A 25,817-nucleotide genomic window follows, 5' to 3' on the forward strand; every position below is an offset into this window, starting at 1 on the left:
TCTAGCAGCATTTATAGGTGCAAAAATTGGTATAAATTATTTTTTTTAAATATGAATAAATTAGTGCAAAAGAAGAGAAAGTGTCTGTGGTTCCTTGTCTGTTCAGAAATCTGATGGCAGAGGGGAAGAAGCTGTTTCTGTCCCGTGGCTGTTCGTCTTTGGGTTCCTGCACCTACCACCTCATTCCTGACGGCAGCAGAGTGAAGAGGGCATGTGAGGGTAGAGGCTGCTTTCTTGAGATTCTGCCTCTTGCAGATGTCCTTAATGGACTAATACATAAGACAAGCAAGACATAGTCATATGTACAAATGTTCATTGATGAGCAGCTGCAAGAACTGGAGAAGACTGAAGTGTATGGTTTAAATATACTTGCTTTCATTCTAAAGTAAAACACAAGAGTCTGTAGGCACTGTGGTTGAAGTAGGAACACAACGCTGGAGAAACTCAACAGGACAAACAGTGAACTTTATATAGCAAAGATAATGATACGTAACTGACGTTTCGGGCTTGAGCCCTTCATCAAGGTACAAGCAAAGTGTCAGCAGGCATTTGAACAAAATGGTGGTGGGTGGGGGGGGGGGAGTTTGGGGAGGAGCATGGTCCCACAGACAGGAGGTAATAGGTAAAAAAATAACACTTTATTTTCTGACTGGGCCTTCTCCAATCAGGTGGTGTCAACATCAACTTCTCTGGTTTCTGCTAGCCTACTCTCTGTTCTCCTTCCCTTCCCTTTCCTCTTGCCTCCTTTCCCCTCAGCTCTGCACCCTCTTCCCTCACCATTCACTGAGCCATCCCTCCTCCCCCTGCTTCCTGCTGTGCTCTCCCTTATCCACCTCCTGCCTTTGGGACTGTGATCCTCCCCCACCTCTCCACCTGCACCCCACCCCCTGCCTATTTGATCTGGCACTGCCAACATTTTTCCAAACCCTGATGAAGGGCTCAAGCCTGAAACATTGGTTCTGTATCTTTATCTTTGCTACCTAAAGGACACTGTTTGACCTGCTGAGTTTCTCCAGTGTCACGTTTTGACTTGCTTACAATCGGTCTATTTCAGCTTTGCGTAAAGCTTTTCCAGGCTTAGATATTAGTACTTTATACTCCACTAAATGTGAGGGAATAGAATCGGGTCTTGAAATGGTCTGTCATCATACCTGTGTTTGCTATCATCTTAAAGAGTAAATGCTTCCTGTTATTTGATACATGTTTTAAGGGAATGATCCAACATAAAATGTAAAGCATTTACAGGCTGTGGCATAATGTACGTCAAAACGATTAGGTGTTTTGAATGCATGCCAGATCTTAGCTTGAAGGGTTGAAGTATTTATCTGCAAATGGATTCCATATCCTGGTTGAAATTAGCATTTGAAATAAATAAGCATATTGGACAATAAACCAAAGCCAAGCCCATGAGGTGGCAGGCAGGAAACTGATGCAACCAATCATCTGGTTGTCAGGTGCCAGGTAGTTTGAAGGAGATGTGTCCTCTGAGATGTTGTATACATGAGTCAGCCTCATTGTTGCTCTGTGAAGCATTTGTCTCCCACCACTGGTTTTTGATGCAGTTATACTTCCAATTTCTCAGCCAAAATGAGCAGACAGTAGCCACTTGCTGCTATTAATTGAACGGGAGATCGCTCCCGGTGGAAGTAATTCCATTATGGTCATTACTTTTTTGCCTCACTTTTAATATTCTTCGATAGAAGGAATCCCAAGGGCCGGGAAGTGAAACCCAACAGTTATTGCTGCTGCAGCCGGAGTGTTTATCTTGGCACAGTGTTCACTACAGGAAATCCAGACGCATTCCCGTAGCTTTTCCACTGAAATGCAATTAGCTGTTCTAATCATTTGGAATAAGTCACATTAAAGAATCAGGTCAGATCTAAGATCCTATTGCATGAATCTCGACATTTCAATCATATCAAATATGATATAATGATACAGATATCATATTAGACATGAAAGATCCTTCATTATGAAGAGTTTGAAGCTGTATTTATTGGTTAATCTGACAATACTTGGGTCGAGGTTGGGTGAACAATGCTGACAAGGGCTTTCCAAATCGGAGACCACTTTCCACATCACTATCAGACGTTGTTGGTAAGTCTGAAGTTAATTTCCAACCTACCTGGTGATGTTGCTCCCACGGTGCTGTTAGTTGGGGATTTCTAGTTTTAACTGAACATTCATTTAAAAATGCATATTTATTTAAATGTCAACATTTAGCCAGAGGGTGGTAAATCTGTGCAATTTGTTCCCACAGGCAGTTGTGGAGGCCAGGAGATTGGGTGTATTTATGGTAGAGATTGATGGGTTCTTTATCAGCCAGGGCACCAAAGGTTATGGGGAGCAGGCCCGGACAGTGGGGCTGAGTGGTGAAATGGATCAGATCATGATTAAATAATGGGGCAGAATCAATGGGCTGAATGTCCTATTTGTGTTCCTATTTCTTATGGTTATGGTATTATATAATGATTGGGTCTCTGGAACATAAGATGTTGAAGGAGGTGTAATCCATAAAGAGACTGGGGAAACTCAGCAGGTCACGCAGCATCCATAGGAAGTAAAGGGTGACCAACATTTCGGGCCTGTGCCCTCTGACAGGTATCAGGAGGTGTTAAAGTGCTGTTTTTGTGGTCCAAAACCTCCTGATTAACATCTGGTGATTGGGTCATGTGTTGTATGTTGGGATCAGGGATTTTTTTCCTTCCAGACAGACCCTCAGGATCGAGGACAACTTGCTTCTTGTGGTTTTGTGGGTTGTGAGGTTCCTGATAAGGCCAGTCTGGGAATATATTGTTGTTTAAAGACTAAAGATTTAGTAGATAATGATGTGGTGCAGCGTGAATACCAGCTCATGATGGATTAACTGGGCACATTCCAATTATGACTGCAAGTGTTTGATTGTCCATGAAAGAGCAGGAATTAAGTGCGGATGTGTTCCTGGCAATGGATGAGTGAGTCTATTAACCAAAGGAAAACAATCTCAGAACAAGATCCCAAATTTGTACTGTTATGTTGCTCATTCCTCCTTCCCACTCTAGCAGGTCTTGATGGGACTGATTCCTGATCCTCTGTGGTCCATACGTCCCACAGCTCACAATCTCCTCTGTGATCTGTACATGGCATGGCTCCCAATCTCCTCTTGGTCCATACATGCCACAACTCCCAATCTCCTCTGTGGTGTGTACATGACAGAGATCCCAATCTCCTATATGGTCCATACGTGCCACAACTCCCAATCTCCTCTGTGGCGTGTACGTGACATAGATCCCAATCTCCTATATGGTCCATACGTGCCACAACTCCCAAACTCCTCTGTGGTGTGTACGTGACAGAGATCCCAATATCCTATATGGTCCATACGTGCCACAACTCCCAATCTCCTCTGTGGTGTGTACGTGACAGAGATCCCAATCTTCTCTGTGGTGTGTACGTGACAGAGATCCTAATCTCCTCTGTGGTGTGTACATGACAGAGATCCAAATCTCCTATATGGTCCATATGTTGCACAGATCCCAAAGAAAATAAAAACAAAACTGCAGGTCCTGGAAATCTGAATGAAATCAGAAAATGCTGGAATTATGTGTCAGGTCCAAGTCAAGGCTCGGGGGTGCAGTTCAAAGGGTATTTCCAGGACATGGACTCCATTTGACCAAGTCATTAGAATTCTAACTGTTCAGTCATTCCAAGGATGATTGTTACAGATGGTTGGACATCAATGGAATTGAGGAGTTTAGAGAATGGGTAGGAAGGAGGGTCGAGGCAAAGAGTCGCCCGTGATAATTTGGATGTCAGAGTCGGCACAGGCTGCGTGGCAAATTCCTTTTCCTATTTCATTTGGAAGTCTGATCTATGTTCCCACAGGGATGAGGTGTGTATTCTAAGGAGTTAAATGAAGAGGCAAAAAAAACTACAGCATGGATACTTCTAGTGATTGGATCACCAGCGATCAGACTACGAATCCCGCACTGTCTGTAAGGAGTTTGTACATTCTCCCTGTGTTTGTGTGGGTTTCCTCTGAGGGCGCCGGTTTCCTCCCACCCTTCAAAACGTACAGGAGGTTGGTAGGTCTGATGGGTCACATGGGTGTATTTGGGTGATGTGGTCTCATGGGCTGTTACTGCACTGTATCTCTAAATTAAATTTAAAGCTTAAATTACAACCTCGGGACATCTGAAAATGCCTTACAGCCTATCAGATGCTTTGGAAGGGCAGTTTCTATTGTCATGTGGGAAACACTCCATCTGATTGGCTCACTTGGTCCTTTCTGGGTCATGGATTTTGGGGGGGGATAAGTCAGTGAAGCTGAATGTCATCAGTGAGGGAACTTTTCAGAGCTAATGCTCATTTTGGTCACAGACACAAGCTGTTTCTTCTCTCAAAATCTGTCAGTTGGCTGTACTGCATTCAGCTCTGTGTTAATTTGGGTCCATTGCATTTCAGTATTATTGCCTGTGCTTAATGTGCAATGGTGGGTGTTCGACATGAACTGTTCCTGCGCTCTATCTTTTTTTATCTAGTCCAAGGGTCAGGTGAAAGAAGCAATGACTGAGGGTTCACTGCTTAACAGAAACAGGATTAATTCCATTTATTCAACCTCAAAATAAGCATGAATGTAACATCACTCCACACAACTGCTGTGATTTCCAAAAAAACCAAGAGAAAAATGGCTGCCTTTTCCAAGAAAGTAATGGATAAATATTTACTCCTTGCCCCTGAAGAGTCAGCAGAGGGTCAAAGGCTTATTTCTGTTCCTTTCCATTTACTGTCAAGGTACACCCAATATCTCACATTGCTTCTTCCAGTCCATACATCATTTGACCCTGTAAATTGCCCTTCTGTTTCAATTCCCTCGTCTGAGTTGGAGTGTGCTCCTTGGTTTTGATTTTTCTTTTATTTTGAGGAATGAATTTAGCTTATTTTTCTGTATATTTTGAATTTCTGGTATGGAATTGTTGTATATTTGTTACCAGTATGTACACCGTGAACTTGTTTTGGTCTGTTGTGTCCCATTGTTGTACCAAATTCATGCAGAAAAAAGAAACATTTATTGCAGAAACATCTGACGGACTGGTTCATTTATTGAATTTTCATTATTTTCACATGGAACTGTGCAAGGTAAATACAGAGATTTGCAATCAAAGTCTTGCATTATCTCATGTCTATATGTAAATATATACCATATAAATATACAATATATTACATATATGGGATGAGTATATTTAATATATGTAAAATATTTTGCATATTTATATATCTGCATGTAACATATATTGCATATTTTATATATATACACACACACACACACACACACATATATATATATATATATATATGTGTGTGTGTGTGTGTGTGTGTATGTTATATGATGCAAATTAACTTTTGCAACCAGAACAGTCTACTTCAGTTGAATTTGTTTCACCAATGCTATTTTGGACTTTAGGTTCTCACTGTCTTTCCTTATCTCTTAATTTCCTAACACCATAACAACGTTTCATGCGACCCTCAACATCCCCAGCTGAGTGACAGCCACGGATCCAACTTCTACCACCTTCCCACTCACAGAAACATTTCCAAACTTTCTGTACTTCATGCTTAGCTCTGCCTCAGAAAGGGAGATTCCCCAGCCAAGAGAAACAGGTTCTTCTCCCAATTGTTTCCAATGATCCTTGAAAAGATCTGGTCATCACTTTTTCTCAGAGATCTTATTACTTAACCGTTGAAATCTAGGTAATGATCTGGTATATCTGCACTCACTCCAATATATCTTTCCAAAGGTGTGGGACACAGAAGCATTCAGGGTACCACAGGTTTGATCTACTCAGGACGTTCCACAACTCAAACTCAAACGCAACTCGAACTCAAGTTTACACCTAGCTCCACTGAAGGAGGCATCCTACTGAGGATAGATTCTCCATGGCAGTCTGAGCTGTGTCACTCTAGATTATTAAGGATCCATTTTCCCAACATGAACATATCTTTTCCAGCACATGAGAAGGAGATAAATCAGCCACACCTGACATTACTAAGATCATGACAAACCCAATTGTTAGACTCACTGGCATACAAGTGTCTTGATTCCTATATTTCTCCTTAAAACATTTGCTTTGTAACATATTGCCTTTAGCTCATGGTCTCCAATCTGCCCTTTGACCTCCCCATATTCTTCCTTAGTCACCACACACCAGTAAGGACAGGGGAAATAACCATTATTAGTGCAGAAAGGGTGAGGAGCTCCATGGGCTGAATGGACTCTGCCTGTGGTGAAACATCTGTTTTCCAACACTGAGATTGAATTCCGTCCTCCCATCCAATATGTGTCTTCAACCATAGTGGTGTGAGGGACAAAATGTCTTTTTGTTATTGGTAGTTTTGTCCACAGTCCGGGACCAAGGGATAGTTAGCCTCAATCAAGACAGGATTAGGCCTCCTGCATCTGAGAGAACAGATGGTGTAACAATGCTCTTGGCTTCACTTCCAGGGTGGAGCAGCCAGGGTTGGATGTGTTCTTCATTGCAAATGTGTCATTTTATATGTTTGGACTGTGCTTCTGTAAACAAAACCAAACCCATGTTGGCTAATGGATAATATTCTTGAAGATGGGGCATCTTAACCTTGGGCATTAAACTCCACACTGACGTTCCCTGATGGAAAGCCCTCATCTGTCCTCTCAGCTGCTCTTAAACATTCCTATCTTTGTAGCCGTATCTCCCTAAAGCAAAAGTCCTTTTCCCTGAGTTAACCTCAAGCCTTGCTCTGGTTTTCTTTGCAAAAAAATAGGACAAGAATAAAGCAGATGCATAGAAAAACAATCAAAAATATGTATATTCATTACTAAAACACTTTTGCAATGACCAGCTCTTTCCTATGTTCACTGGGAAGAAAGTTCATTGATCTTGCAAGCTGTTGCACTGAGACAGTGAGGCCTGGCCTCGAGGACAGAAATATTCTGTGTCCTGAGGCTAATATTTATTTTTCAGCCAACATTACCGAATGGAGAATTCTGAGTGAAATACCTTAAACCTCAACCAATCAAACAGCAGAGACAGGATTGTCAAAGAGATCATCTTTTTTGCAGCATGTTGTCAATAAATTGATGCCAATAATTTGCTGGATCCTACCTCACAGAAACTCGGGAATGAGGTAAATGGAGTGAGCAACCAAGGATTTTGCTTCTGGTGTTTATTCCTCCCTTCTTTCTGCACTGCTCTTATTCTGTATTAACCCCGCTGCTGGAGCTTTCACTTCCAGCCACTGTCAATGTGTAGGCAACATTAACATCCAGCATTTGGTCTAACATCAGATCGTCTCTGTTAGGCATACAGGTCCCAAGACTTCCCTAATCTTCCCATGCATTTTTCTATACGGTCTTTGCATATCCTGAGAGAAGCTACAGGACCTGGGTTTGTCAAGTCACTTGTGTCCTTCCTGAGTTGGACCTTCTCAAATCTACTCCCGTTCTTCAAATTTCCAGTCAGTATAGGGAGGCATGGCTAGTGCAATGTTGTTATAGTGGCATGGACAGAGGTTTGTATCCAGTGCTGTTTGGAACGTTTTCCCTGTGTCTGTATGGGTTTCCTCCCACCCTTCAAAATGTATAGGGGTTGTGGGTTAATTGGGTGTCATTCGGTGGCATGGACTCATAGACTGGAATGGCTGTATGTCTGAAATAAATAGATCCAATCATAATCACTGAAGGTACATGATTTTAAAATTTCCAGTGAAATTATTTCCTTTTCCCAGTCTTCGATCGTTTCCCGATTGAAGAACTCTGAGCTCATATCCTGGGATCAGAGTCCATTGTCTTAGAGCAAACCAGATTTCCTTTTCCTGTGGAATTTCAAATTCTCTGAGGTCTGTGAGAATGATTGTATTGAGTTGGAAATTCCAAGGTCACAATCTCCACACACTTGAATCTGCCTGGTTAAGGTATTATCTTCTTTTCCCGGGCAACTTACAGTCCTCACATTTGTTCAAGAGGTAAAGCATGAAAATCTGCACACGTTGTGGTTGAAGTAAAAACACAATACTGGAGAAACTCAGCAGGTCAAACAGTGTCCTTTATACAGCAAAGATACAGAACCAATGTTTTGGCCTTGAGTCCTTCAGCAAGATTTGAGAAAAATGTAGACAGGTGCCTTAATGAAGGGCTCAAGCTCGAAACATTGGTTCTATATCTTTGCTGTGTAAAGGACACTGTTTGACCTGCTGAGTTTCTCCAGCGTTGTGTTAATACTCACTTTTGTTGAAACAGTTTGCAATGAAGGGGTTAATCAGCTGTGCCCCTGGGCACTGTCTCCCAGCACCCCCCAGTCACACTGAAACAAAGAAGATCCCTTCCTCACTTCCCCAGGAACATGATATTTCAAACCTTTGTCAGTTTGATGCTGTGGAAGTCAAATTCTACCCAAGAGGTTGGACATCACTCCAATACAACGATGAGATTGAGCCAATTTATATATCTTTTATTATATAATCATAAATCCGTGGAGCATATAATACATGGAAATATTGTTTAATTATTTTACAATATTCAAATTACACATGTCAGATTATTTGTTACCTTGAAACTCAATTGTTCTGGAAATTGCAAACTCTTTGGTGACAATGGCACTCCTTTTGCAACACTTTCTGTCCCCAGAGATGGATCAGTCTTGCAGCATTCATGTACACCAACTGTTAAACAAGAAAGTCAGTAGACATTGGGGTGGAGTACAACACACAAACCTGCTGGAAAAACTCGGCAGGTCACACAGCATCCATAGGAAGTAGAGGGGAACCAGCGTTTTGGGCCTGAGACCTGCTGAGTTTCTCCAGTGCATTTGTGTATTTCTAGTTTGTAAAATCATTAAACTATCATTCAGGGACCTCCTTCATAAGTTGTTAATCTTCAGTTATGATTCCTTTCCTCAGGAACAGGGCTCAGAATTACTGACGACCGAGAATTTGGTTTTTACAAAGCCAAGTGTACATAGAGTGACTTCACCTGTCTCATTTCTCAGTGTCATTGAGCCCACACACATGGTGCCACTGGGCCCACCCATAGGTGACACTGGGCCCACACACATGCAGCATTTACCTCTGCGTGACAGGGTTTGTCAGTACCATCCGGCATTTGATGATGTGAAAAGTCACCCAGCATGCATCTCCCCCTCGCTGGAATACCTTGGAACTTTCAGGTGGGAGCTATCACCTTTTATCAACTGTCACAATAATGTTTGAGCCCACCTTTTATTCTGTGTGCCACCCAACCTCAATGATCATCCAGGGATCTCAAGCCACTCATAGTGTGGGACTCAGTCAGGGTACACAATTACATGCCACCACCCATGCATCTCCCTTCCCATGTTGACCCCCACCACCATGGAAGCCCTCAATTCAGCTACACAGTGAGCTCCAATAAGGGGTTACCCTTCCAGCGATAAACAAAGGAGCTGCAGATCCTGTTGAGTACTGCACAGCTCTCCTTCCAGGAGTAAACCACCACTCCGTCTCTCTCTCTCTGTCTTCCCTTTTCCTTCCTCCCCCTCTCATTCTTCCCCCTCACCTCTAGTCTTTAAATAAGACGCCTGCCCACCTTTAGCTTCTGCCTTGAAGAAGGGCTCAGGTTTGAAATGTTGGTAAATATATCTTTACTTCCTTTGGCCATTGTGAGACCTGCTGAGTTCCTCTTTCATTTCTGTGTGTTTTAACCGCTATCACAACATCTGCAGACTTTGGTGTTTCACTCCAATAAGTTGAAGACTATGGTTATGAAAAACTGTGGTCATTTTCAGAAACAGCTGCACATGCCCAGCACACCAAAACAGCACGACATTGAATGTCTAAGCAAGTGCTTCAGTGGATGCTTAGGTCCCAGATAAGAAACATTATCTCACCTTCCACTAACAATTAGCAACGAGAGAGATATCTATGTTGAGCACAATTCCCATCAGATCCTAGAGACACAAGGACCAGATCATACTCTCCCCCTTGTTCCGTCACTCATCTGAAGCCCTGGCAGCATTAATCTGAATTCATATAGTTATAGAACTGTTACAGCACAGAGAGTGGCCATTTGCCCCATCAATCTCCATGGAGAAGACAAAAGCAATGGTGGACCCATTCTGAATAAATGCTGGAAAGAGGAATGTAATGATTTGCTGATGGAACAGTAATACCAAACCCAGGTCTGATTGGAAGTTCATTGGCCAAAAATGTTAACCGGTTCTCTCTCCGTAGTTGGTACCTGACCTGCCAAGTGGTTCCTGCAAAATGAGAGTGCACACTCTTAAGGGTGTAGATTGGGGATTGGTTCATAGGGACAAGTAAGAGAGTCAGAATATTTTTCGGGCTAGTGAAGTATGACTAGTGGGGTGTAAGAGTGACTAGCGCCAGGCACCAACACATCTATTCTTGTGGGTGCCACCCAGCAGAGATAGCAGTGTGGATTGTGAGGAACATGTAAGGACAGAGCAGATAGAATGGAGTATGGACAAATACACTTTGGTGGAGGAAATCGAGAAGAGCAAGGTTCTCTATATATTGTGAGAGATTGGAAGATGCTGGTCTTCTGCAGGAGTTGGTTGGCCTTGTACATGAACCACTGACAATAGGTTTACATAGGTCAGCACAACATTGTGAGCTGAAGGTTCTATGAATTCAAAGGCACAGCAAGTTTGCTCGGAAGGTAAACAGTACGATTCCCTTTATTGGAAGAGGATTCAAGGAATCACAGTCGCGTTGAAATTGTAGTTGGAATGCTGTCTGCTTCTTACCCAAAGAAACAACAAGGTAGAGAACCACACTGATTCCTGGAATAGAGGAGAGATGAAGTCTCTAATCTCTCCAGTTCAAAAGAATAAGCAGTGATTTAATTGTAATTTACAAAATTCTCCTGGGGCCTGACAGAGGAACATGCTTCCTTATTGATGTGTCCAGAACAAGGGATCATTGTCTCAAAATACTGTGTGTTTATGTATCTTTACCAGATAAACAAGGGTCAAACCTTTCTGTGTGCATAAACAATAAACAAAATCTTCATCTTGAATTTTGAATGAGAAAGACAATTCTTCACTCATAGTGTGGTGAATCTTCAGGACTGTCTCCCCAAGATGACAGTGGAGGCTCAGTTGCCAAATGTGCTGAAGACAGAGTTCAACAAATTATTGGACATAATCAAAAATAATAGAAATGGGGTCAATGCAGAAATGTGAAGCTGAGGTTTAAAAACCAGCCACGATCTCACTGAATGGTAGGGCTGAATTTCCCACGAAGCTGGGGAGAAGATTCATTTCATTAAATTAATCTGGCATTTTAAACTTCAAATGAGCAGTGATTACCATGAAGTTACTCAATTGTCAAATTAAAAAGGGCCACAGATTTAAGGTATACTTCAGGGAAAGGAACCAGCTGTTCTTACCCAGGTCAAGTGTACATGTTGTTCTTGTGGTTGATCTAACAGATGCCCATGCACCAAGACAGGCAGACATTTACAAAGGCCAGCAATATTACAGCTAACAGCCAACTTTTCATTTCTCCCAATTTCTTTTTCATTCAATACAAATTAAATTTGGCAAATCTTTAAACAAATACGTACAACTAAAACATGTCTTACTTGAAAGGATTTCTTTACACCTGAAGGAACCTTGATGCACAGTGTGATGGAACTGCAGTAGGAGTTACATCCTGACTCTCATGTTGGTCGATCACCAAGCTGAGAGAGCAGGCTGACATTATTCCTTGCTCCTCTGTGCTGGGTATACACAGTGACACCATCAACCTGATGCTGCCTGTACAAGTTTCTACTGCACTCACAGGGCTCAAGAGAAAACAGAAGTAATGTCATAAGTGGAGCCTTGCATCAACATCAATGGGCTGATCACTTTGAAGCCACAACTGGAACATCCGAGCTAACCATCTCTCACTTACTTCCCTGACTTCCCATTGTTCCTATGTGCCACCACCTCTCCCCATTGCTGATTCACCTCCATCTCCCACCCTCTGACCAACAGCTCCCTGTTTTGTCACCACTTGTGAACCATCTCCTCTAGGAAACCTGAGTCAGTCACCAACCAAACTGCAAAAATATTACTTTATTCTGGAGCTTGTTCCCCAATATCATCGTGGCAGCACTTCCATGAGGTGGAAGGTCTGGCCCATCAAGGGCAGAGATGCTGAGACCCTGTGAGTGAATGAAAAAAAAGCTTCCCAATCCTCTCTACCTCCTGCCAAACTGATCACTTCTTCAGCATTCCCCCCTTCCATGTAATTGCCTGCCTGCCTCACTGTGTTGACCATCTCCACTCTCCACAATATCATGGAGGAAAGCCCAGTTGTACCAGAATGAGCTCCCTGAGCCTAATGCAGGGTGGGGTATACAAGCCTTCTCATTGAAAGTGCTCCCATTGAGCCATCGTGCCAAGGGTTACCATAGCTGATAGCTTTGGACAGTTTATAGTTAGCACCCCACCTCCCCCCATTTCACTGAATCACAACCAGTTCTGTTGTTGCAGTTAATGTCACTCATTTCCACGCCTGTACCAGGGGCTTGTTAAACATTTGATTCCCCTTTGGGTAGATATTCAAAATGATTTTGTTTCTTCTTTCCTAATCTTTGAAATTTAGCCTTGCCATGGCTTGGAGCTCAGTTTTCCAGTGGTAGCCTTTTCCCCACCTGACCCCTCAGTTCCTCGTTGTTTGTTTGGTCTGTCATGATGCTCTACTACAATTAAAAACTATTTGTAAATTAGCTGGCGTGAAATAGAATTACAGGGCATGCAGTTCCCACAGAGCTAACACTGCAGAAAGATCTTTGGAGAGGATTTTCAGGTTTTGTTTAGCTTTGAGGAAGATTACTGATTTTGATGGGAATTGGGAGGTGAATTTTAGCCACAGGCGTGCTTTACCTGCCCAGATAGCTAACTACTTCCTGCTTCAAAGCCCCAAACTGACTCTCCACCACCCTCCATGCACCCACCCCTGACCCCAGCACTTGCTTCTGCAGCATGCCCACCCAGAAATGGTCTATAATTATTTATCATTCAACAAGAGGAAATAACTTTCATTTTTCAATATGATCCAGGCAAAGATCCACAGCAATAATTGTAATAAGGGTTGATACTGTATCCACCGTGAGGAATAACATTGATCACTGTTCTCCTTTCAGTAAGAAGAGTGTATTTTCATGTTGGTTTTTGCCACAGGTATTACCCAACGCTGGATGTGAGATCAGTCGCTGCTCCTTCAGGCCGTACACCTTCCTTAGACGTGTGCGCTCTTGGCGTGTGTCGGGTTTATCATGGTTGAAGAGCCTTGCGAAGCGTAGTAATACCGGTTTTCCTGGAGCTCTGGGGAGGGGCCGGTGCAGCATGCAATCACCGCCCCTCCCAACAGACAAAGCAACGTGCCTATCCATCCCAAGAAGAGTGAATATCCAAAGTTGAAGAGGTACTCCACCTTGTGGACTCCCACTGGAAACCAAATGGTGGCCACCGCAGAACAGATTGCTGGAAGATAGGAAGGAAGAGTTGTTTAATTGTGAATGTGGCTCAGTCCACACATGGCTCCCCTCCATCACACACCTCCCTCCCCTCCATCACTCACACCCCTCCCCTCCATCACACACACATCCCTCCTCTCCATCACACACACCCCCTCCCCTCAATCCCCTCTTCCCTCCATCACTCACATTTTCCCCATCACTCATCTCCTCCCTCCATTGTAGACCCTCTTCTCTCCATCACACACCCCTCCCTCCATCACATATTCCCTCCCCTTCATCAACCATCACACACCCCTCCCCTTCATCACACACCCCTCCCTCCATCACATAACCCCTCCCCATTGACTCCATTACACAACTCCCTCCAACAACTATCACACACCCCCCCTCCCCTTCATTGACTCCATCATAAACCCCCTCCCTTCCATCGACTCCATCACATACTCCCCTCCTCTTCATTGACTCTGTCTACAACTCCAGCTACCTTGGAAAATCAGCCAACAGACTAAAAGACCCATACACTCCTTTCACCTTCCTTCCTGTCAGGAAGAAGATTCACGAGTGTGAGATCACACCCCCACAAATTCAATGACAGTTTCTTTCCTGCTGTTATCGGACTCCTGAATGAGCCCCTCACAGTACAATGATGCTGTCTTTGTTCTGTCCCAACTGATCTCTCTCTCTAACTCTACACACTGTATTATATACAAGATGTCTAGCGGGGCTGCTCACAAAAAAAATCACTGGATCTCTGTACATATGACAATAAATCTGGTTCCTTACTTACCTGCAATTATGTGGTACCTTTTCACTATTTTTCTGTGATGACCTTCCATTACAACATTGCCCTCCTTATAGTTATTTTAAAAGTTAGCTGTTCACTCACCCAGCAGAATGAGGAGGATTCCACCCAGCAGGGATTGCTTGTGTTTGGAAGATGGGGAGTCAGGTCCAAGGCGCATACACGGTAATGCCATGAGCACAAGGAGAATGGCAGGAAGCCCCAAGATGGAGGCAGTGACCATCAGAGCTCGGCTGGTCTGCAGGTAAGCTGCATGAGGACAAAGTGGGTACAGATGAAGCCGAAGGTCGAGATCACGGTCAGAGAAATAATAAAGATAGATCCTGATGACCTGAGCCACATTTACAACACTCTGTGGTTTCATATGGTGTTGGTCGGAGCAGTTCCCATCCCACACAGTGATGGCTTAGGGTATCACACACGATCTCCCCTCCATCAACTCTGTCTACACTCCTACTGCCTTGAAAAGCCAATATGTTACAAGACTCATCCCACCCTGATCACATTCTCTTCACTCCTTCTATCAAGAAGAAGAATCACAAGTGTGATATCACGCACTTTCCCAGATTCAAGAACAGTTTTTTCCTGCTGTTATTAGGCTCATGAATGAACCCCACGCCAGTACAATGATGCTGACTTTGCTCTGTACCAGCTGACCTCTCTCTGGAACACTGCACACCTGTACTGTGTCTCACTTGTTTTACTATGTATGAGATGTCTAGTGCTTGCAAAACAAACTCAATCACTGCACCTTGGTATATGTGAAAATAAATGAACTTGAGATAATTCTTTTATGCCATTGAGGAGGGGCTGAGAAAGCAGAATCTTTTTCCAGGTGAGGATAGATGAAGGAGAGAGGAATGATGGAAGTTATCTCTGTGAACCGATCTCCCTCAAATCCATTACAGGCTGCAGCTCTGAAGGCCAAGGAAGATGGGAAGACAAGAAGATATTGTTTCTGGAACAGCCTCAGCAAATTGGAGGGCAGCAAACTTAACACAGCTATTTAAGAAGGCAGGGAGAGAACAAAACAGGAAACCATGCATCAGCCAGTCTAATATCTGCTATTGACAAAAATACTGGATGCCATCACTCATCGCTACAGAAACACTTCCAGGGTATTTAGCAAACCATTGCGTGATTCAGTAGATTCAATGTGGCTTTTTATGGGAAACTTCACAAGTCTCATAGCCTTTTGTTTTTCAAAGGTGAAATGAGTAGCAAGCAGGAGAGCTAACCAGTAGGTTTCAATATCCTACACCAACATGTCCATCCATGGCTTCATGTACTACCAAGCTGAGGCCACCTGTAATTGGAGGAACAACACCTTACATTTTGTCTTGGCAGTTTCCAACCAGGCAGCATCAATATTCGCTTTCCCTCCTCTCTCTGGCCCCATTCCTCCCTCTCTTCTGTTTCCTCTTCCCTGCCCTCTCTCCCTGCCATTCCTTCCTTCCATCTCCCCACCCCTTCCTTTCATTCCTCCTGTCAGAGTGCACCTCCCTCAGCCCTCTGCCCCTTCCCCCTATAAACCTCACAGATCCTTTTCTTTTCCCTCCCACCTGTATTCACCTATCATCTGCCCACCCACTCTCCACCCCAACCCACATTTCTAGTTGAGCTTCTACCTGATTCTCGCTACTCCTGAAAAAGGGCTTGGGCCCAAAGCGTCGACTACCTATTGCATTCCCATGATGGTGTCTGATTTGCTGAGTTCCTCCTACACACTGTGTGGTTTTCAAATAGCTGGCAAGTTTAGGGTTGGATTAAAGAACAGAAAGCAGCAAATAGAAATATGCAGGAGATTTTTAGGGTGGCAAACTTTCCATCCTTTATATGGCTTGGTAATGGCGCTATACTTCCGGAGAAGACTGGAGCACAGTGGAGCTATGAACATGGTGGTGTCCTACTGCCCAAATTACCAGACTACTGATCCACAGTCTGGACTCACAGTCATTAGACAAGGTAAGCTGGAAAGGGTGCAGAAAGGATGCACAAACATGTTGCCAGGGCCGCAGGGCTTGAGGATGGGACAGTTTCCCTGGGATATGGGAGATTGAGGGGCAACCTTGTCATGGAGGGCATGGATAAATGGAATAGTCACAGTCCTTTCCTCAGGATAAAGGAGTTCAGAAGTTCAAGGTGAAAGGAGAAGTAATTTTTCCACTCAGAGGACGGTGTGTCTATGAACAGAGGAAGTGGGTACAATTCCAATGTTTAAAAGGCATTTAAAACAGTACTTGTACCTGAAAAAGTTGAGGGATTATGGGCCGAACCCAATTTCAGTTAGAAAACATGGTCAGTGTGGACATTGGGTAGAAGGGCCTGTTCCTGGGCTGTATAACTCCATGGCCAAAATGACCATCCGTAGGAAGGACATGATTACACCAGAGAGGACACAGAGGTGATTCACGAGTATGTTGCCTGGGATAGAAGATTTCACATGAGGCAATACTGGATAGGCTGGGAGACACAAGATGGTACAGACACTGGTGTAAGGAACCAAATGTAAACAAAGGAATGGGCAGCAGGAAGAGGTTGCTGAGGCAGGAACCATTTGGACGGATACATAGATAGGATGGGTTTTGAGGGAAATGGGGCAAATGCAGCCAGGTGAGATAAGTGTGGAAGTGACATTTTGGGCAGGGTGGGAAAGTTAGGGCAAAGGCCCTATTTCCATGCCATCCCAATGTGATCTTATAGATATGATCTCACTTCAGGACCAAAAGAGGCCATTCATCCCATTGGGTCCATGCTGGCTTCCAGGAGCGTGCAGGAAAGATGTTGCCAAGTCTAGAGCCCTTGAGTTTGGACAAGTGGGACTGTTTTCTCTAGAGCAGAAGAAGCTGAGGGGAGATTGGACAAAGGATAATGAAATGATGAGGGGCATGTATAGGGTAGATAGTCATAATCATTTTCCCAGGGTAAGGAAGTCTGAAACTGAGTTGCAAAGATTTAATGCAGTGGTTATCAACTAGTGGACCATGTGGTTCTTTTAAAATGTTCAATAATATACTTTAAATTGGATAAAAATGTGTTTCTTAAGAGCTGCCTTTGACTTGAAAATATTTCCCTGTCATTCCCTAGTTTCCCAGAAACTAGGTGGGCCTCAGATCAAAAAAAGGTTGAGAACCAGTGGATTAATGTCAGAGGGAAAAGATTTATAGGAGGTCTGGGGGGCGGGGGGGGGAGGGGTGGTGTAGGGTGGGGGCGCAAGGATTTCATGCAGAGGGTGATGGATATGTTGACCAAGCTGCCAGAGAAAGTGGTGGAGGTGGAAGGACAGGTGAACCCTTAGGAAAGGTTTCCAAGGATAGGAGACAAACCCAGGTAGGCAAGTTGGCCAGCATGTATGAGTTAGCCAAAGGGTCTATATAATTCCACGAATCCATTAATGAATCCAGACTCTGGAAGGACATGATTGCCCTGAACAGGCTGCAGAGGAGATTCACCGGCATGTTTGGGGAGTGTGTGGAAAATTGGTTGTGTTCCCTTTGAAGCAGAATAGGTTGAAGAGGGAGCGGATAGAGATACAAAAAGTGAAGAGGGGCATTGATGGGGTTGATATGAGAATGACAATGCCTGAACTTGGGATATGGGTTCAGGGTAAGTTTACTGAGGGTCTTTAACCATGCTGTAAGTCTAAACTTTTAAAAATATAATTATTTCTTGGAAGGAAGAAAACACCATGCAAAAGATTAGAGATGAAGGCTGATGTACTGGTATTGGAAGAAGAGAAGGTGGGAACAGGGGATTACGGTGGTGGTGGGCAAGGGTGGGGGAAAGATGGAGCTGGAAGAGAATGGAACCAAAAAGGCTGGACCTTGAGAATGGGGGGAGGCGGTAGGTGGGGAAGGGGACAAAACAATTCATCCTCCATTGATCCCATTTTATTCTCCCTGCATTCTCATCACTTCCTCCCTCCGCCCTCCACCCACCCCAGTTCTTCCTCTCACCTACACATCAAGTAATTTACAGCAGAAATTAACCTCCCAACCTGGACATCTTTGGGAAGTGGGAGTAAACTGGAGCACCCAGAGGAAACCGTGCAGTCACAGGGAAACTTGCAAATTCCACACATACAGCATCCAAGGTCAGAGTTGAACTGGGTCTTGGGCGCTGTGAGGCACAGCTCTCCTCACTGTGGCATTGTGCTGTGCTACAACTCATGGACCCCACCGACCATCAACCACGTGACGACCCTGATCACACATTAATCCTGCTTTATACGCCAGTCAGTCAACAGGTAGTCAGTGGGGTTAGGGGCCAGTCTGACTGAATCTGGAGAAGGAAGGGGGAAAGGAGGGAGGAGTGAGGTGGAGAGAGACAGAGACAGGGACAGAGAGAGAAACAGAGATTCACAATTCAAGATACCTTTATGGTCATGTAATAAAAACAATCCAATATTAAATGAGATTTGCTTTAGTCTGCCATAAGTGTGTGTGTGTGTGTGTGTGTGTGTGTGTGTGTGTGTGTGGTGTGTATGTGTATGTAGTGTGTGTGTGTGTGTGTGTGTGAGAGAGAGAGAGAAGGAGAGAGAGACAGAAAGAGAAAAGGAGAGCAAAGGAGAGTGGGGAAGAGACAGAAAAAGAGAGGGAGAGAGAGAGAGAAGCTCAAATTTCTGATGACGGACTGGATTCTCTGCAGTGCATAGGCTGGAGGTGAATCCATGGACACTCAGTGACTCTGAGGGGGCTCCCTTTTGCTTGTCTTTGACTGTAAGAGGAGCTTCAAACAATTTCTGCAGATGGCGAATCCATCTTCCTTACAGCAGGCAAAAGCATCTTCTTGTTATATGACACTTTTATTACATGACAATAAATTGAATCTTGAATCTTGACAGAGGGGGAAGAATAGTTAAAGGGAAGGAGAGAGAGGGGAATAGGGAGAGGGACAGAAAAAGGGAGACAGTGAACAAAAGTTGAGGAACAAATGGAGAGAGTCTATATAGACAATGGAGGATGAGAGAGGGAGGGACAGAGAGAAAGAAAGAGAAAGAGAGGCGGAAAGGGAGTGAAATGCATATAGGCAGCTTTTCACAGATGGTGTAGAGCTGAACGGTGAAGTAGACAGACAGATGGAAAACACATCTGAGGCACTGCATGTAATGTAGAAACCAGAGCCCAGTAAGAAGCAACCTGCTGGTTTGGATTGTTGACAGGTGAGTGGTTTTCCTGTAAAGGGGTATGTATTTTTCAGTGTTTTCCATGTTTGGAGAGGTATGCGCCCTTATTTTCATCTCATACAGAGAGTGTGGTGTGACAATGGTTCACTGTTTACATGGAAGGAAGCAAACACCAATGCAAAGGATTTCTTTTGTCTGGGCGACTCAGGCCGTGTCTTTTTTAACTGTCATCTGCTCCTGTTTCATGTTTCCTGCGTTTGTGCAGCGGCCTCCAGCTGTTAGCAATCTTCCATGGGCAAAGCAGCCTCCAGCTGCATAAACACCCAGAGTTGCCCCGTGCTCACATGCACAATCTTCTCTCATGACCCTGCCGGACAGATAAAGCCCTTGGAACAATAACTGAGACCTGTGACAAATTGGAAGGGCTTGGAGCTGGTTTGTTATGTGTAATGAAAACTCCTGGCTGATTCCTGACTCGGAATTGGAATTGGAAGCAGTGAAGGGGCTTCTCACATATTCCAGCCTGTGCTCGCGAACAAGGCAGAGAGTTTTCTTGGGAGACTAATGTGAGGCCACAGGAGGAGAGCTGCAGGATGAATGGACTGCAGTTCTCCCTTGCGTCAGTCCTCCAGTCCCCGCACCAGAACCTTGAGCACAAAAGGATAAGGACCACTGAATCTTCTTTTGAAGAGAGATTCTGAGAAATCAGGTCATGTTCCCACTCCCGGGGCTGGGGCACACCCATGGTCTCTCTTTAAAGAAAAGCAGGGGCAGTTCTTTCAGTGTTCTGGCCAATATTTATCCTTCACCCAGTATCACCAGGGCAGCACAGTCAGTGTACCAGTTAGCGCAATGCCTTCACAGCCCCAGTGATCAAGACCAGGGTTCGAATCCCGCGCTGTCTGTAAGGAGTTTGCTCATTCTCCCCATGTCGGCATGGGTTTTCCCCGGGGCCTCCGGTTTCCTCCCACCGTTTAAAACGAACCGGGGGTGTAAATTGGGCTCCATGGACTCTTGGGCAGAAAGGGCCTGCAACAATTCTACATGTCTAAATTTAAAATTTAAAAATCACCAAGCCCTTATCTCATTGGATCTCTGCACCTGAATTGCCTGCCTTGACTGAGTTCAGCAGATCCAGAGGTCACGAGAGCACCAAGGGGCCACCATTTCGGCTGGGATCTGCTTCCTTGGTGCATTCTCTTCACTGGGACACTCCCACATAGGAACGGTTCTATTGACCTTTCTCCCACCACCAGAGAGAGGGGGGGGAACAGAGGGATAGAGAGAGGAGAGGGGGTGGAGAGAGGGTGAGAGGGAAGGAGAGACAGTGGGAGAGAGATGAAGGGGAGGGAGAGGGAGAGAGGCATAGAGAGAAAAATAGTGAGAGAGAGAGAGGGGGGAGAGAGGTAGAGGGAAGTGGAGACACAGCGAGGGAGAGAGATAGTGAGACAGAGATAGGGAATGCGTGTGAGAGAGAAAGAAAGAGAGGGAGAAAGAATGAGAGAGGGAGGACAAAAGAGGTGGTGTGAACTGATGAATATATAGTCAGTTCAAGAAATACTGGCACCTTTGAATGAATAGATTACTCTGTCTAAAGGAAAGAAAGGAATCTGATCTCTAATGAGTGATTTGGTCACACAATCAGTGCGAGCAAATCCCAAAGAGTGGTCTCAAAGACATGGATTGACACACCTATGGGGTCACAGAGAGAAGCAGAATAGGATCTGGCCATTTGGCCTTAATCCCCCATGACAATCCATGGAGGGACCCCTTTGTATTAATGCCCTGTCTTCCAGCCTTGGCCATTGCCTTCTGTGCCTGTGTGATTGGTTCTCAAATCTCATCTTTCACTCGTTGTACATGAGTGAAGAACCAGCAAAGGATGAAATGGAACCATTGGTAAAAGTCCATTGATATATGTCAGCTCCCAGAAACAGAGAGAATGTGGAAGCCAGAAGTTCCATTTCTATCTGCAAAGCTAAACAGAGCAGGAATCCTGACTCAATAGCTTATAAGAAAGAAGTTGGGTAGAAGCAGAAACTCAAGCTCAAGATGGGCAAACAACATTTCAGAACCAATGAAAGGGCTTTATGTATGGAGGGCAGTTTGTGTCCAGTACCATCCAGAAGCTGTTCTGTAGTGAAGGACAAATGGTCTACTTAAAGTATTGGTTAGGGGATCAGATTGACCAGGTCATGGGGAACATTGACTTGCTTGATTTCATGGAAATTCTTACCCTGACAGGAGGAGAGACAGGGTCTCAAGTTAAAGAGGGTGAAGCATAAAAGTCTGCAGATGCTGTGTTTGTAGTAAAAACACAGGGATGCTAGAGGAGCTCAGCCAGTCTCGTGGTGTCCATAGGAGGTAAAGAGGAAGGGCTCAGGCCCAAAACCTTGACCTCCTGTGCACGCTGCAGGACCGGCTGAGTTCCTCCAGTGTTTCGGTGGTTTTACTAATCACAAGTTAAAAGCAGCTCCACTGATGATGTCTCAGCCGTGTATCAGGAGATTGTGGGAGAGTCAGCAGGCATGAAGAACTTGAACCCACGTTCTTCAGCTTCAGAAATGAGAGAGCAACACATTGGCAACAACGAGACAAACCAGGCTGGACAGAAAATCTGACAAATGTGTCATTCTGTACCACAAGGGGTTAACCTTTTCTCTTTGGGAAGCACTGTTGGCTACACTCACTCGGAACCAGAAGTCAAATCATTCTGTGGAACCAGATTTTCATTTCTGCATTGTGTTCAAACTCTCTTGATGAAACAGCCAGATGTTGGTGCCAAAACATTTAATTAGACATCGAATTAAAAGGAATAAAGGGGGAAAAGTGAGCAACTGATGAAAAAAAAATGTGACTGGGAAGAGGGAACATTAGTCGGATTGGATTGTTGTAAAAAGAGGGAATGCGTATTCAATAGTAAAAGGAAATTATAGAAAGAAGTTGGAGAGAGAGGGTGAAGTGGGACTGAAATATTGGAGTTACCTGGCATTCTGAGGATGTCAGATATAGTCTTGCAGTGGTAGGCTTCCGCTGATCGGTAACACTCAGTCCACAAGCCCCGCAGCTTAAATTCGAGAAAGTGTTGGCAACTCGTGCCTCGTATCGAGCAGGTCTGAACCCATTCTTTGGTGCCGGTGGCAATCAGAATGCTGATCCAGCCAAGGGAACTGAAGATAAACCCCAGGACATGCAGACACATTGAACTCATCTGGCCTCCACTTTCCTGAGCAGCTCAGACCTGGTAAAATTGTTTGGATCTTGCTTCCTCTCAATGTATCCCACAGAAACAAAATAACAAGTTCCAAAATGCAGGCAGTGTGAGTTCCCACGATAAAGCTCTTTCTTCGGCTGCCTGTTGGAATAAATATCTCTCTGTGCTGTGTTCAACAAAAGTCAAATCACACTGATCATAAACTCTGAGTTCAGTCCTCAAACTTCAACCAACCAATCAGTTACAGAAATTATCTGAAGGGGCGGGGAGCAATTTCCCCAGCCTATCAGTGAAGACTGAAGTAAGCTTGGGGATGCTTTTTTCTTCAGTGCCCCTTTCCAGCTGTGGAAAACAAGACTGCAAATTGGAAACACAGTTGTGCTTGATCTATTTCAAACCATGAAGGAAGGGTCAGGCTCGAAACATTGGTCATATATCTTAACCTCTTAGAGACGCTGCAAGTCCTGTTCAGTTCCTCCTGTTTTTACTTGATATATTTTGCCATGTCTGATTTATACTGTAGGAAAGAACTTGCAGTGGAATTGCATCTTTCACAACCTTGGGACATTGCATTATAAAACAACGCGAACATAATATTCAAGAGCATGAGTAGGCCCCCTCAAACCCCAATCCAATAAGAACAGGGCTAATCTGATTGTAACCTCAACTTTGCATTCCCTCTATGCACGACTTGACCTGCTGTACTCTACACCCTGCACTATTGTTTATGGAGTCACACAGTGTGGAAACAGGCCTCTTCAGCCCATCTTGCCTGTGCCAACCAAAGTGTCCCACCCACACTAGTCTCACTTGCCTGTATTTAGCCCATCCTATCCTATCCGTGTATCCATCCAAATGTTTCTTAATAGTACCTGCCTCAACCACCTCCTTCAAGGGCCCGTTCCATGCACTCACCACCCTCTGTGTCAAAAAAGGTTAACCCTCTGGTTTCTGTTCAATCTTTTGCCCCCTCCCCTCCTCACCTTAAACTTATGCCCCTTAGTTCTAGAAATATCTACCTTTGGGAAAAGACTAAGCATTCACTTTATCCATCCAGGTCATAATTATATAAAGATCATCCCTCAGTCTCCTTCACTCAAGAAAATAATGACCCAATCTCTCCCTACACCTCATTCCCAGTAACATGCTGATGAATCCCCTCTGCACCCTACCGACGTATTGATATCTCTCTATTGCTGAGGGACCAGAAATGCTCACAGTGTTCCTTGTTTCAAATGGGACACAAATCAGGGCTACAAAACAGCAGAGCAGTTCCCAGAATACAAATTCTTGTGATGTTGTTTGAATGAGGAATATCTGCCAAGAGTCTGAGGAGAACTCTTCTGCTTTTAGTTGATGGAGTAGTATGGTATTTTTCCTATACATTTGAAAGCCCAATATCCTATCCAACATGTGGGTGCTTCAGCCTGGCAGTGATACCTTTGTCTGAAAAGGTCCCTCACTCACCTTTGGTTCAGACAGGTTTAGATTTTTGTGTCCTAGCTAAGTCCAGATGGAAGATCCAGACCACTGAACAGAGACCAGCAGATCACATAGCTCGTGTCCGTGTGTGCGATGTCCATGTGCAGTCTGACAATTGCGAGTCATTGGGTCAGGTTACTGCTCTTCCTAAGTTTGCAAGAAAGAGCAGTGTTGTGAACATAGTTCAGGTCACAAAACACACACACACACACACACACACACACACACACACACACACACACACACACACACACACACACACACACACACACACACACACACACACACACACACCTCAAGAAAGCTCCCACCCCAATCACATACTCTTCGCCCCTTCCCATTGGGCAGAAGGTACATGAACCTGAAAGATCCAAGGGCAATTTCTTTCCTGCTGTTATCAAGACTTAAATCCACCTCACACCAGTATAAGATTATGTGCTTGCAGTGTGTTTTACTGTACTTTTGGCTATGTTTTTGTTCTGTTCTCTGCAGCTTGTTCAACGTGACTAATTGTCTCATTGCTCCCTCTACTGTTGTTGCATCACCTGGTGTATGGGTTGACTTGCCTGGATAGTAAACAAAACAAAGCATTTTACTGTATCTCAATACACGTGACCATATAACAATTCAATTATTTATTGTTGGCCTTGAATTGAAATCTGATAACAACACATACCTGTAATGTATCCAATATTTAGCTTTGGTCAGTTTAATCTCAAACTCTTGCCACGTAGCACCAGCAGGTAACTGATAGCTGTCATAGAAACACAGAAACATAGAAGATAGGAGCAGGAGTAGGTCATTCGACCCTTCGAGCCTACTCCGCCATTCAACGAGATCATGGCTGATCTTAAAGTTCAGTACCCCGTCCCCGCCTTCTCTCCGTAACCTTTAATACCCTTATACTGAAGAAATAGATCTAATTCCCTCTTAAATATATTTAATGAACCTGCCTCTACTGCCCTCTGTGGCAATGAATTCCACAGATTCACCACCCTCTGGGTCAAGAAATTCCTCCTCATCTCGGTCCTAAATGGTTTGCCTATTATCCTCAAACCATGGCTCCAGGTTCTGGACTCCCCCACTATTGGAAACATCTCTTCCGCATCCATTCTGTCCAGTCCTGCCAGAATTTTATACGTCTCTATGAGATCCCCTCTAAATCTTCTAAACTCCAGCGAGTACAATCCCAATTTTCGCAATCTTTCCTCCTAAGTCATTCCTGCCCTTCCAGGTATCAGCCTGGTGAATCGCCTCTGCACTCCCTCCATTGTCATTCACACTATGACACAAACTCTCCCATCCAAGTGCTGGGAGCCTGGGTGTGGAGCTGCAGTGACTGTCAGTTCACAGGGTAGAGCCATTGTTTCAAAAGCTCCTATGTTCAATCCGGACCTCAGGTGCTGGAGCTCTGTTCTCCAGTGACTGTGTGGGCGTCCCCCCCACCCCCCCCCCCACCCCCGATTCTCCAGATCCCTCCCTTGTCCTAAAGATGTGGGGGCAGGTTAACTGATGTCCATGTGGATGTTTGGAGGAATCAATGGGCTATTTGGGAGGTGAAGGTGAGAAATAGCTTCAAAAGGCCTCTGTCTCCCTCTAGTGCCTCATAACTGCAGTGCAACTTCAATATGGTCCGGACTTTGTACATTAAATGCTTCAGACTAAGACCACCCACAAATTGGAGGAACTAAACCTCATCTCGGTACCCTCC

At 44.4% G+C, this 25,817-nt stretch overlaps 1 protein-coding gene across 1 annotated transcript; it reads right to left on the reverse strand.

The window, feature by feature from the left end:
* Positions 1–8,450: 8,450 nt before the first annotated feature.
* On the reverse strand, positions 8,451–22,816 carry LOC138742760 (claudin-11-like). Its single transcript, XM_069897611.1, has 3 exons — positions 22,396–22,816; positions 14,370–14,534; positions 8,451–13,487 (listed from the first exon to the last, which is right to left on the reverse strand). The coding sequence occupies exons 1-3, from the start codon at positions 22,619–22,621 to the stop codon at positions 13,243–13,245; spliced, it is 636 nt and encodes a 211-aa protein (XP_069753712.1). The 5' UTR covers positions 22,622–22,816; the 3' UTR covers positions 8,451–13,242.
* Between the last annotated feature and the right edge of the window lie 3,001 nt (positions 22,817–25,817).

Source organism: Narcine bancroftii, chromosome 9 (assembly GCF_036971445.1).
Source record: "Narcine bancroftii isolate sNarBan1 chromosome 9, sNarBan1.hap1, whole genome shotgun sequence".
Classification (NCBI taxonomy): Eukaryota; Metazoa; Chordata; class Chondrichthyes; order Torpediniformes; family Narcinidae; genus Narcine; species Narcine bancroftii.

What these genes read in the sequence shown, in the direction of transcription:
- LOC138742760 (XM_069897611.1), bottom strand. Translation starts at nt 22,621, where the DNA reads ATGAGTTCAATGTGTCTGCATGTCCTGGGGTTTATCTTCAGTTCCCTT. An exon ending in TGACATCCTCAGAATGCCAG is followed by an intron (nt 14,535 to 22,395) that starts GTAACTCCAATA and finishes GTCCTCATGCAG; the next exon opens with CTTACCTGCAGACCAGCCGA. An exon ending in AATCCTCCTCATTCTGCTGG is followed by an intron (nt 13,488 to 14,369) that starts GTGAGTGAACAG and finishes CCTATCTTCCAG; the next exon opens with CAATCTGTTCTGCGGTGGCC.